Consider the following 12,802-nt stretch of genomic DNA (forward strand, 5'->3'; position numbering starts at 1 on the left):
GTCCATAAAATGTATTGCTGTTCTGTTGTAAGTAATCTTAAAGATTCCTAAATGCATCTACTTTCGCCAAGTTTCGGAAGGCCAAATAAAGTGCTTTTGCTTTTGCACTGAAACACACAGCGTCTCCCTGACATGCTGCTTCAACACTAACTGCGGTTACTGAAACCACGCCTTCTTTCTTTGCGTGCGCATTTGGGCGGCATTATGCTAATATTCCCACATAGTGAGGTAGATATGTGGGGGCGTGTTAGAACGAGCCGTTTTAGGGGGGCGTGGCAGAGTCTTAACTTTGATAAAGAATATCTCTTTGGTTTTGAGACTTTAGTCTTTGCAACTTCAGGGATCTTATCTATGCACAATCAGCTTGTAACACTCCAAAGAGAAAGCAAAACTTGAAATCGCATCATATGACCCCTTTAAGGATGTACTGTAATATTTATTTTTCTCATACAGCTTTTAGGAAAATAGTCCATCCTCTGGGAATCTTCGTATCTGATGATCCATCAAAAAGTTTGCAAACGCCTGATATTGTACTTTACTTGTTTATTTACATTTTAAGCTTAATTTTAGACCTTATTTTAACATTCAGTAATTTGGTTTGCCAAACTTCTGCTAACACTGATGTAATGGACACAAGTTATTTAATTATAATTAAGATGGAAGCTGGAAATAAAGGGATTGTAGTAACTTGTCTTGGGATGTCCATCACTTTCCGTGAGCCACTATTTTTTCTGTGGAAATGCTCAGATTAGGCATCTGCTTTTGCATCAGCACCAGCACCATGTCAGTGCAAACGTGGTACCACTCTCCATCTCTCTTCAAATCTCTGACCTGTGCTGATTGTCTCTGCGTGGGCTCCGGCTCTGTGTCCTCCTTCTGACTATTATTGCTTCTTCTTCCTCAGGGTACAGCTTAGATCGGGGAATATCAGCTATGATCACATAATCCTCAATGGTCATCTCTGGCACTGCTGGTTGACTGGAAGACCTGGTGTTCTCTGAAAGAATTAGCGCCTCCAAGCCCCGCCTGATGCTGCTTCTGCTCCGATCATCGACCGGCTTATCCGTCTCTGCAGTTAAGGCATGGGATTTGGGCAAATCAGGGGACGGAACCTGATTCCGGCTCCACCTTGATTGAGAGATGTTTGGCGTTGATGCAGGTGAGGCGGGGCTTAGAGGGGAGTGGGTGGGGCTTATAGATTGGCGGGAATCAGATCTGTATTGTTTGTCTGTGGTGTCTGAGTATCCGCCATTCCTGCGGCTTTTGTTTTTCAAAGTACCGTATTTTAGTGTACCATGTTTATCATCATTTTTATAAGGTGTTGAGGCACCAGGGCTGTTAGAACCACTGTTGCGACTGTTGTAACCACTGTTTCGACTGACGTGGCTTGTTTTGTCATCACAGTAGCCTCCTGTTGGAGAGAAATCCCGGCTGTTGTAGCCAGTATTGCGGCCTCCACTCTTTTGACTGCTGCGACCGCTATTGCGACCACTGTGGTTGCGTTTGTTATAATCGCCATTGATTTCCACATCAGAATGTCTTTTTGACCAGCCGTTCCTTTCTTCAGAGGCGTCTGACTCAGCCGAACTTGCAATTGATTTGAGATTCTTATACAGCTTTTCAGAATCCAAGCTGTGCCCGTAGGAGCTCTGGGAAGGGCTTCTTTTGTTGGCGGGGCTAAAGGATTCCCCGTTTTTATTTGGACCCCAGCTTTGTGAGGGACATGTGGTGCACGTGACCACCGAATCTCGTCTTCGTGATGGAGTGCATCTCCCAGAAGTCTGCTGAGAGGACGTGTGGGACATCCGGTGACCGTGTGCGGCGGAACCTCGGCGATGGGACGAACTGTGCGATTCCCCTCGCCTTTGTGGCGAAACATTGGTAGATCTCGGACTGCCGGAGCGAGGGCTTGCACGAGATTGGCTGTCCCCACGTCTGAAATTTGAATAGGACATGTGTCGCTGGGGGGAGAGGCCACTCATTGCCTCGTTGCTGAGATTGTTGGAGCGCCTCCTATTGGACGGGAGACCCAGGTCTGGGTTTCGGAAGGGGATGGTGGCTTTGCGCTCAGGACTGTGGGTGACTGGAAGAGGGTGGCCTCTCTCGAAGTGGCGCATGGGAGCAGGAGGACTGCCATCTTCCTGTTCCCTGTCCCGTGAGAGGAAGCGATTGGTTCTTTTAAAAACGGCGCGGCTGCTGCTGCTTTGTTCCACTTCTCTTCTAGTCTCTGTTTGAGGAAGATATGCATTGATATTGTGCTGATGCATACAAATTATTAAAATAAATGAATAATTAAATGGTTAAATAATTAACATTATTAAGTATTGTTCATTGATTATTGAATACACAGGACAAAATATACTAATATACACTCACTTCTGCAGACCTACAGTATAAAGCCTACTGTATCATAATTAATATGCACATTTCTAATTATCAAGCCCTGTTGTACACAATCTACTACATGTCTTATGTCTTTACAGTTTTTTTAGCAAGGCCTTTTGTTCAAATTGTAAATATAAAAGTAAATGCAAGAATTATTGTTATTATGTTGTTAATGTTTCAAGATGAACATTTACTGGACTGTAGCAGCTTTGGTTTACTTGATTATCCACACATCATTTTTAAGAAAAAAACATGTTAAAATGTGAGTTTCAAATATGAGCCATCAGGCTTTTGAGGAACTTTTTTTGAGGCTCTCTCAGTCATCATTGTATTGCATTGCATTATAAGTTTTGAAATTACAATTACATCTTACTAAGACTTATTATTTGGAAATATATAGTGACAACTGATATTTAAATGCTTTTTATGTAAGTAGTCTGTTTACTATTATAAAGATCTCATTGATTTACATTACAAGCTTTTTAGCCAAATAAATATCAGTTACTGCACCAAATTATATATTTTTGCCCAGTTTGGCCCTTTTTTCCCCTTCTTCTTCTACTTTAAAAAAAAGTTTTTTTCTGACTATTATTTCATATGTAAGGCTTTACGGGGTTAAATCTCACCTGTGTGTTGGCTGACACTTCCTCTTCTGCTTGTGTTGGCGCTCCCTCTCCTGCTCTGCATTTCTATCACAGAGCGACTTTCTGAGCGCTGGAGAGCAGGTTCCAGTCGAGTCATGCTTTCGGTCTCTTAGTTCAGTAATAATTGTTCCTTTAGATTGCAGTTGAGTTCTTCAGGTCAACTCTCAGAGGTCACGCTTTGGTCTAGAGCTGTTGCTTGTGTCTGCACATAAAAGATCGTCAGATTTATTCTGCTGACAATTTTTTTTTACATTTTGCTTTCTTGATAAGTTAGTCCACATGCAACTTTTTTGTGTTATCTGTGGAATTATGCATCTCTCAACTCAATTCAATATGTATACAGTGCTCTTACTGGTAGATAATTATCTATTTGCCTAAATTTCTCAACAATTTTATAAAAATTGACACTGTGCTACTTGTTCCTGGTTTGCAGAGAAGTTGATTAGTAGTTGATTAAAGCAGATGGCGCAACACTCTTTGTTTTAATTTCTGTTTCTCTTTGAAATTAATTTGTAACTTAATTTCTAATTAATTTTTTTAACATATTGTTTGTTTTATTTTCTAATTGAAATGTAGAGAATATAAATGAATTCGATTTTTAAAAGTTTAAATTTTTATATAAAATAGTTGGAAATAATGCAACATTAACTTTTAACTTAACGTTTTTTTGTCTATATCTTTTGTTGTTTTATTAAAAATTGAATAAATGTATTTTAATTTTAGTTTTATTTATTAGTACACTAAGTTGAACTAAAAAATTAGAAATGTTGCTAGGTGAAATTAAATTGTAAGTAATTTATGTTATAAAACGTTATTTTAGTAACAATGTTTTTATGGTTTCAGTTTTAGTTAATTATAATAATAGTTTGGGCACCTCTGGTTTAAGCAAAACCGATTTTTGCCCATTAGTCTGATTCTTTTTTGTGTGTGTGTGTGTGTGTTTCTGTGCACTGTTGAAATTTTGTTGTATAGACAGAAACTTTATTGCATTGTCCATTTACTAATTTGCATGTAAACAACAAAATGCATTTTTTAATTATCTGATTTTCGTTTTATTGTAGATCATCTGGTTACTCTGACAGCCTTTCAGATTGACAATACACACCAGATTGATGCACACGGTCATGTCAAGAGACGAAGTAGCGCAGAAAAACTGACATCACAGCGGCTGCTTGTTCAGGATGCATCACCTTAATTTCCCTGATTGCCAGATTGTGATGGAATCCAAGCACTCTTGAATAATTTACATCACTGAGGTGAAGGTAGAGACTTTTAACTCCTAAATACAGCGATAAGTGCAATCTTAGCAGGATCTGTACCAGAAACAGGATATTTGAATGTAGCTCATGGGTTAAACAAGTTCCTTGAGGCTTAAAGGTTAGATGGTTTTTATGCCAGAGCTCAAGCTACTAATCAAGTAATGTTACATTTTACAGTAACTCAATTTAACATCTACATATATGTTTGAGGCATGAGACATGCAAGGTTAGCAAGACATGCACCTTTTAACATAAGACAAAAGTAACCAGCAATGATGAAACATAATAGCACATAAGTCAATCCAAAAGCAGAAGTCCACAAATAAAACACTCCACAAACCTTCTCAACACTCCCAAGACTTCGTTAATGCCCTTGCCAGCGTCTTCCCATCTCTGTGGCGTTCCTCCTCTGGCTCTTTCCTTCATTACTTTAGGTGCGGCAGGTGTAACTTAAGCTAGACTCTGCCTCTCCTCATGACTATTTCATCACACCTGGTCTGTCCCTGTTGCACCCGAGTCCTCTTCCTTGTGCTCCTGTTCCCAGTTCACATGTTCTTCTCCTCATCCTCTGTGTTCTTCAGTTATTTCCAGCTCTGCCTCTGGTTCTTCCCCAGTCAGTTTTCCAACACTCTGGTCCTTCACCTGCTGGTTCCGGCGCATATCCAGCATCGGTGGGCATGAGCCATGCTCTCGCAGCTCAGTTGGACGTGACTGATGACTTTGTGATTCGAGTACGCTGCTGTTTCGTATTTTAGCATCCATGTTGTGCCGGAATATAGTGTTACGGTCTGTTCCCTGAGGACTGTACATGATCGGCTCATTAAAATGCAATGGGATCACAGAGCAAACCTCTTATTCCCCTTTTTTTCCCCATGAAGTCACACTGTTGGCATCTCAAGCTCTAATGCTAATTGAAGTGCAGAACACTTTAATCTTCTTGGGTTGCACTTGGCAAAGGCCTTCTGACAAAAAGCAATATTACGATTGCACTATAATTTTAATATAAAAGGCCACACCCATATTTACTCTTTAGGAACCAAACATTCAGTTGTTTTATTTGTTTGCACATTTTCTAAAGTAAATTTATGTGGTGTTTGCCTGTGCGAAACACACCACCTTGATGCTGAAATGTTTTGGGTGGTTGCCAGGGCGTTGCTATGACATTGCTAGAGTGTTCTGAGTGGTTTTCAGGGTGTTGCTATGAGGCTGCTAGGGTGTTCTGAGTTGTTGCCAGGGCAGTGCTATGAAGATGTTTTAAGTGGTTGCCAGGGTGTTGCTATAAGGGTTGCTAGGGTGTTCTGAGTGGTTGCCAGGGGGTTGCTATGAAGGTGTTCTAAGTGGTTGCCAGGGTGTTGCTATGATGTTACTAGAGTGTTCTGAGTGGTTCCCAGGGCAATGCTGTGAAGTTGCTAAGGTGTTCTGAGCGATTGCCAGGGTGTTGCTATGTGGTTACTAGGGTGTTGTACGAGGTTACTTTGAGGCTGCTAAGTGTTAAGGGTATTGAAAACTCCATAACTTTAACTATGAGTAGTAATAATAGTGAGGCTGCTCTTGATGAAAAGAAAGTGTAAAACTATCCTAAATAAAGCATTTAACATTTGATCTCAGGATGAATATCTAAATCAAGTGAAGTACTTTACTGGAGCACAATGTGAAGTAGTTTAAAGTTACGTTGCAACATATCAGAGAAGACCAAGAGACGTGAGCTGAAGGGTCTCCATTGTGTCTCTCCTCCATGGCCATGTGGGGTCTAGCTGGTGTTTTCTGCCTGCAGGACGCTTTGACTCAGGAGGACAGACAACATCTGTCGTTCTTTGCCCCCTCCCTTCCCTCCATTCATAGGCACACACTGCCTCTCCCAAATGGTGCCCTTTTGTATCTGCTATTGTCCGCCGCTACATTGTGTGACTCTGCCTGTTCCCCAGAGCTCCATTGATGAGTGTTGTAAGAGACCTCAGCCAGAACTCTTCTGAACTTCTCCTCAAGCTTAATGTTTAGCCATAAAAGCTCAACAAAAGACATTTTGTTCTCTAGCTGCATCAGTGTTAGGATACAAAATCTCAAACCAACTTTTTCTTAATAGAAAGCTCAAGAGAACATCATTAAAAAAACTTTTATTTTTTTCTTGGTTTTGGTTGTAGTTTTGGTGATGAGGGTTTGAAATCAAGCAAGGCTTTCCTGCCAAAATACCTGCCAAGTAGTTTCATCCAGTTAGGAAATGTGCCAACTAGTTCAGTTTTTCCCCTCCCCAAAGCCTTAAATTTCTCTCTCTAGTCTGGTTGGATAACTTGTAAACATCCTGCAGCTATTTGACGGCATTTCTCAAAGGCCCTTCTCTTGAGCGATGCACCCGCAACAGGCAGAATGTGGGGTAAAGCCATGAATAGCCCAGTATGGGGTGACCGAGAGGCCAGAGCAGATGTTAATGATTAGCTTCGTTCTCATCCCTATAAAGAACCTGCATCCCAATCTATTCCCCATTTTCTAAAGAACCATTTCCAACCCTTACACAGTGGCGCATATAGAAGTCATAAATCCAGCATCCAGAAAAGACTGATAGAAAATGCGAACCGAAACAAAAGAGGCTTATTAGAAAAAAGGGCTACAATTTAGCAGTCTCACAGCACTTTAAAGGTTTTGCAGTTTGTTTTTGGTAGTTTATAAGTTTGTCAGCCTTTTCTTTAGGCTGAAAATGCTGTAAGAATTGTGTCAGCATTCAAATATGAATGTAAACATGCTCTGTTTTAACATTTAAGCCCAGTGTATGTGAAACAGAAGTGTGTGGCGGAGTTAATAAAACAATGAAATACTTTCGATAGTTCATAATCTTTATTTGGAAAAATAATTTAAGCTAAAACTTCATTCAGAGAAAGAAAATCAAACAAAAGCCTGTTAATGAAAACAATAGCATTAATAACATTTTTACAATCCTTCTTTAAATAACTTTTTCTCAAAACATCCCAGCAACCCGAAGTGCCTTTGCAAGTAACAGGAACAACTTAGGAAAAACGCAAACTTAAATAATCTTAAAAACATTACAAATATTTAGAAATACAACTTAAATAAAAATAAATTAACTTAAATCATACAACTCTTGTTATAAAAAAGAAAATAAAAAACATACAAACAAGGATATTATTCATCATCAACAACACAAAACGTAATTTTTTTTTACGTCGAAAAACAAATTACATACATTTTCTAAACCATAATGCAAAAAAGCGGAGGCTTGGAAGACTTTGAGATTTTTTTTGAGTACTTACACATAGATTCCACTGGTCATGTGACAGGATATGACATCATGTGACATTTTAACCCAGTGCAAGACAGGCCAGTATGGCTGAACATCCACCGTTTTGATGTAGTCCCTTGTACACTGACTTGTGGGGCCAGCAAATGTTGCCAAAATATTGCTAAAATGTTACCACAACTTCACCACGGTGTCACAGAGACAGTCAATGGCAAAACAATTTGTGACACATTTATTTTAAACTACGTCCTTAACATCCTTAATGTTTGGTGCAGTCTCTGGGCACAGTAAAAGCCTGTGGGAATTATTGGCGGAAAACCAGCAAATGTTGCCAAAATATTGCTAAAACGTTGCCACAATGCTGACACATTATTGGACATCACATGGCAAAACACTGCGATACTTTACTTTTCTTTTCTTGTATTCACTTTCTGTTACTTCTTTCCTAATGCCATTTTCGTGTGATGAACCCACGTTAAAAACATTTAAAAATGGACACATATTGTCCAACACCTTAAAAATGGCTTTACAGGTAAATTTTACAACTACATTTGATATTTTAATGACACTCCTGCCATCATTATAATTTCCACAAGTTTCCAAGCCTACAGGCCACCACTGCCTGTGCCTCTTTCAGTACAGAGAACCAGCTCATCCTGAATATCAGTTAATCAGTCTTAGTTTCTCAGCAGCAGTAGTCATGAGGTGGGACATTTCCACCCAAGGTTTCGAGCAGCAGCATTTTCTTAGGGAGTTCAAAATGTCTCCCATAGGACACAATGAGCATCGGCTTCCTGCAGGCCCATTACACCTGAGATGGGAAAAGGGAAAAGACAACAAAACGTCTGTTAGTTCTCAGACTCAAGGTAAGAATGCTAAATGGACATACTTTCTTTGCATAATGTAAAGTCAACTACATGTGACACTCACCTCAGTTGCAATTACACATTCATCTTTTTCCTCCGACATCACCATGACGGATTTGTATTTGGTGTCGACACAAGCCGACGTGGATGCCGATGCACATGCCGACGCACATGCTGACTCGGAATACAGCGAATCGGAATACTTTGATTCTGAATACTTTGATTCTGAGTACTTTGATTCAGAATACTTTGATTCAGAATACATTGACTCTGAATATTTTGACTTTTCTGATGCATCACTGTAAAGAAAAAAGAGAGTAGCGTGTTAGCGATGCCTAAATTTGAGAGGACACTGAGTGAATATTCAAAGAAATGATCTTGGACAAGAATACTCGAACACAATTTTGTACCTTTTCAGACGTTTCCTGCGCTTCTCCTCAAATTCGGAAGAATCCTGTAGAGATTGGCACTTTAAATCATCGCAGCTATCGGACAACTCCTTTACCGCCATCTCCTTTCCAGCATGCTCCAGTTTCACCTCATGCTTCACCTCGTATTTTACTTCATGCACCAGGTTGTAGTCTGCAGGAGCATGTCGTGTCTTATAGCTCCTCTTCTCCTTCTCGGTTGTCATGCTCAAGTCGTCGTGATCACTGTGAAAATCAATCTTCTTGTTGATGTTCTTTAAAGGTGCTGCCCCGATGACACTTATGGCCAGGTCTTTGTCACGGTGACAGTTGTTCGTGAGGTTGTTGATCGTTTCGTTTTCCCCGTTGGCGACCTCCTCCTCCCTATCCCGTCGGCGCTGCTGAACCTTTGAGCGAACACAGACCACCACCACGGCGCATGCGACTACCAACAACAGCACCAGCAGGACTCCCGATCCCACAGCAGTCCAGGGAACGTCGCTGCCAATTTGGGACGCTCTGTCCGGAAGCAAGAACTGGCAGTTGCGTCCTCCGTATCCCGGAATACAAGCGCACACGTAGCGGTTGTTCCTCTCGTGGCAGGTGGCGCCATTATGGCAGGGGTTGTGTTGGCAGCGGCTCACAGGTGAGCTGCAGTTTCGTCCGGTGTATCCAGGTGGGCACGTGCAGATGTAACCGCTGGCCCCTTCCTGACAAGTCCCGCCATTTTGGCAAGGATACAGTGAGCACTCATCCCCGGCACGATCGCAGTTCATACCCGTGAACCCTTCGGGACACTGGCACAGGTATGAGTTCACCAGGTCGATGCAGCGTGCACCTGAGGACCAAAAAGGGAAGAGAATGAGATTCTGGAGCACCTTTGATCACAAAGATTCATGAAGTGCAAATACAAAAGTGCATCATACCATTAGAGCATGGACTGGAGGAGCAATGGTCGATCTTCTTCTCGCAGTTGAACCCTGCATATCCTGTGGGACACTGGCAGAAGTAACCACCGTCGGGGTTGTCTGCACAGCGTCCACCGTTAAAGCACGGCCCATCTGCACACTTCATGCCACTAAGCTCGCAGTTGTTGCCATAGAAGCCAGGTGGACAGGTACAGCTGTAGGTGTTCTCCATGTCCTGTAAACGCAAAAGGAACGGGATGCTTAGCAAAAGAACAAGATTTAATGCAAAAGCATTGGTTTGTACTTTGTGGACAAGTCTAATTTACATGTTGGCAAACATTTACACTCACAGTGCAGCTTCCTCCATTGCGGCAGGGGTTTCCTGTGCATTCATTGACCTTGATCTCACAGCTGGCTCCCGTGAATCCTGGCCGACAGGAACAGGTGTAGCTGCCCTGACCGGTGTTACTACAAGTGGCTCCATTCAGGCAGGGCTTATGATGTGTGCAGTAGTTCAGATCTGTAACAGAGGCGGACATATGTTGAGCATGTGTGGATTAATCCGACCCAAAGCAGCGACACATGGCTGGACTGCAGCTGGACAGCTGCTGCTCGCTCTTGTGTACTTGAATGTCTATTTCATATCTCTCTTTCAGCCAGCGTCTCTTCTCTCTACCAAACATCCTTGTGTCACTTAGTCTTTCAAGGCCATTCTAAAGGCTTTTCTTTGATCTTTTGTGTCTCTTTCGCTCTGCTCGCTTTCTTACCTTGGTTGCAGAAGAGGCCACCCCAGCCTTCCTGGCAGTTGCATTGCCATGGTTGCTGGCAGGTTCCATGAAGGCATCCTGGGTAACGTATGCACTCATCACAGTAGCGGCCTTTAAAACCTACTCTGCACCTGATGCACAAAATAAACAAATCGACCAATTAGAAAATCGATCCTTGAGGTGATTTCAATAGCTAATGACATAAACAATGAAATAAACATACTTGCACTCTCCAGGTTTCTCGCAGAAGCCATGCTCCTCGTCGCATCCCTGGAGGCAAATTGCTGTAAGGAGGACAAAACACCTGCATTAGGATCATGGAGGCACATTTTCTTATTTTAACTTTGTTTTCCATAAATCCTAACTAGGACATTTTATGTCAGATGAAGAGGGAGGTTGAGTCACTTAAACCTATTAGCGTTCTCTCTTGCTAAAAAATGCTCAAATCTCCTAATCACCACTGAAGAATTTCTTCTTAACACATGACAACAATAGGGTGCTCACAAACAAGGGGACCCTTCTTTCCTCCCTCTCTTCACTGTGGGTCAAAACTTTTTTTCTCCCTCCTGTGCTCTCAATGTCTCCGGGTAGGGAAGATAAGAGTGGACAGCTGGTGTATGCGCAGCCAGCGGGCGACAGCTGCTCCATTGTCTGCGCACTCCCGGCAGCTGCCCACTTCAAACAATACCTCCCCTACGCCAGCCAATCAGCAGCCGGCCCACTCTGGGACCAACCAATCGGACACCAGCATGTAAATTTATGGCACGCGTGAGATTATTCCTAAAAACTTTCCTCCTCCCGACTGGAATAAATCAAGTGGTGTGTTGTGAAAGTGGGTTGGAAGGGGGAGTGTGAGTGTGGGGGGTGGGGGTTTTAGTTACAAGTTGTTCGTAACCGTTAACTTTGTTGTTTTTCCCCTTGCTCTTTCTCCCTCTCTTTTCTAAATAAGTTGCATGCAGTGTTTTCAAATCTGGGTTTACTTTTTCAAACAAACACCATTACATTTACAGAATGTGATGGGATTTTATGCAATGTTTACTATATTAATACACAATATTTTTACTCACATTCTGTGCAGTACTGGCCCTTCCACCCGGCATCGCAGATGATTTCGCCACGTTCTCCGCAGGTGAAATGACCGAATGCATCATCTCTAGGCCGGCAGAACACAGAGCATCCCTCGCCGTAGTAATGCTCATCACACACAAAGCGGTAGGAGTACTTGAGCTCGGTTCGACCTACGCTGTGCAGGTCCTGAGACCAGTCCTCGCCCACAGTCAAGTGCCGCTGTGTGGTCATGGTACTGATGATGCGCTCTGGGTTTTCTGCATAGAAGACGATTTTCAGTCATGGTGTTCAAAAATATTCATATTAACATTCTTTTTCTGTTATGAGAACACATACCTGTTGTCAGATCCTCTTTGGAATCAGCATGCACTGCTTCAATGATAAGAGAAAAGGTTCCCTGCAATAGCAAAAAACAGATTCATCCATCAGAAAATGAGCTGAGCATTACTTCTGAATTACTTCTCAAAGTCAAAGTCAATGCACTAGTACTCACCGGCCACGTGAAACCGAAATTCATCCTGATGGGATTGGTGAAAGAGCCATCAGGTAAGGTATCTGGCACTTGGAAAGAGTTGGAGCCCAGCACAGGGGTGACGGTGCCTCCGTAGGTGCAGGGTGGCTCTGGAGATGCATTGGGCTGATAATGTTTTAAGCAGATGCGGAAAAAAGTCTTGCAGTCGCACTGCTGGTAAGGTGTGGTCAGTCCACCTTTGCAGCAGTTCTTGTTGCCTTGCACGCCCTTCTTGTTCAAAAACTCTTGCAACTTCAGCTCGAAGACGCCTGAGGAAGATGCCTGGAGAAGAATCAACGTTTGAATATTAGATCTAAATGTGATAGCAGTAAACACATTGCTTTAGATTTAGACAAGAGTGAGAAGTCAGTCTTACCTGGCAGAGCAGCATGTACAGGATGGAGAAGAGCAACAGCAAGTAGCGTCCCATGATGAATAAATAATAAATAAATAGGTTTTTGAAAGTCTTTGAGCAACTTGGCTGCTCCCAGATCAGTCAGGGGATCCCTCGTATTAAAAGCCTTTACTTTTGGCCGACTGATTCATTGGAAGAGGCTTGCTTTCAGAAGAGACTGAGCATGAACGCAGTTCCCTTTCATGTCAAGTGCGCACAAAGTAACAGAATCCCCAGTTCTTCCCAGAAAAAGTGTGTCCAAACAAACTGAAAAGTCCCAGATTAAGGACTTGTTGAATTCCGTCGGAGTGATATAATCCTCAGAGGTCGGAGAAGAAAAGCT

At 42.2% G+C, this 12,802-nt stretch overlaps 2 protein-coding genes across 2 annotated transcripts in view; both read right to left on the reverse strand.

Moving 5' to 3' along the window:
• The window catches only part of LOC107594332 (serine/arginine repetitive matrix protein 2-like), a 14,274-nt gene extending 11,110 nt beyond the window's left edge, over positions 1-3,164 (reverse strand). Inside the window, exons 1-2 of the mRNA XM_016284345.1 lie at positions 3,012-3,164; positions 832-2,227 (exon numbers count right to left, since the gene is read on the reverse strand). Coding sequence (XP_016139831.1) covers positions 832-2,227; positions 3,012-3,126 — 1,511 coding nt within the window. The 5' untranslated portion in view covers positions 3,127-3,164. The remainder of the gene's footprint in view (positions 1-831; positions 2,228-3,011) is intronic.
• A 4,992-nt stretch (positions 3,165-8,156) lies between these two features.
• On the reverse strand, positions 8,157-12,495 carry LOC107594356 (delta-like protein A). The gene is made up of 11 exons (XM_016284366.1): positions 12,442-12,495; positions 12,048-12,347; positions 11,891-11,951; positions 11,554-11,811; positions 10,710-10,770; positions 10,487-10,617; positions 10,070-10,239; positions 9,738-9,954; positions 8,815-9,649; positions 8,469-8,703; positions 8,157-8,349 (listed from the first exon to the last, which is right to left on the reverse strand). Exons 1-11 carry the CDS (start codon positions 12,493-12,495, stop codon positions 8,344-8,346), a joined length of 2,328 nt encoding a protein of 775 aa, XP_016139852.1. The 3' UTR covers positions 8,157-8,343.
• Between the last annotated feature and the right edge of the window lie 307 nt (positions 12,496-12,802).

The sequence above is a fragment of the Sinocyclocheilus grahami genome, unplaced genomic scaffold (genome assembly GCF_001515645.1).
Source record: "Sinocyclocheilus grahami isolate Dianchi unplaced genomic scaffold, SAMN03320097.WGS_v1.1 scaffold181.1, whole genome shotgun sequence".
Classification (NCBI taxonomy): domain Eukaryota; kingdom Metazoa; phylum Chordata; class Actinopteri; order Cypriniformes; family Cyprinidae; genus Sinocyclocheilus; species Sinocyclocheilus grahami.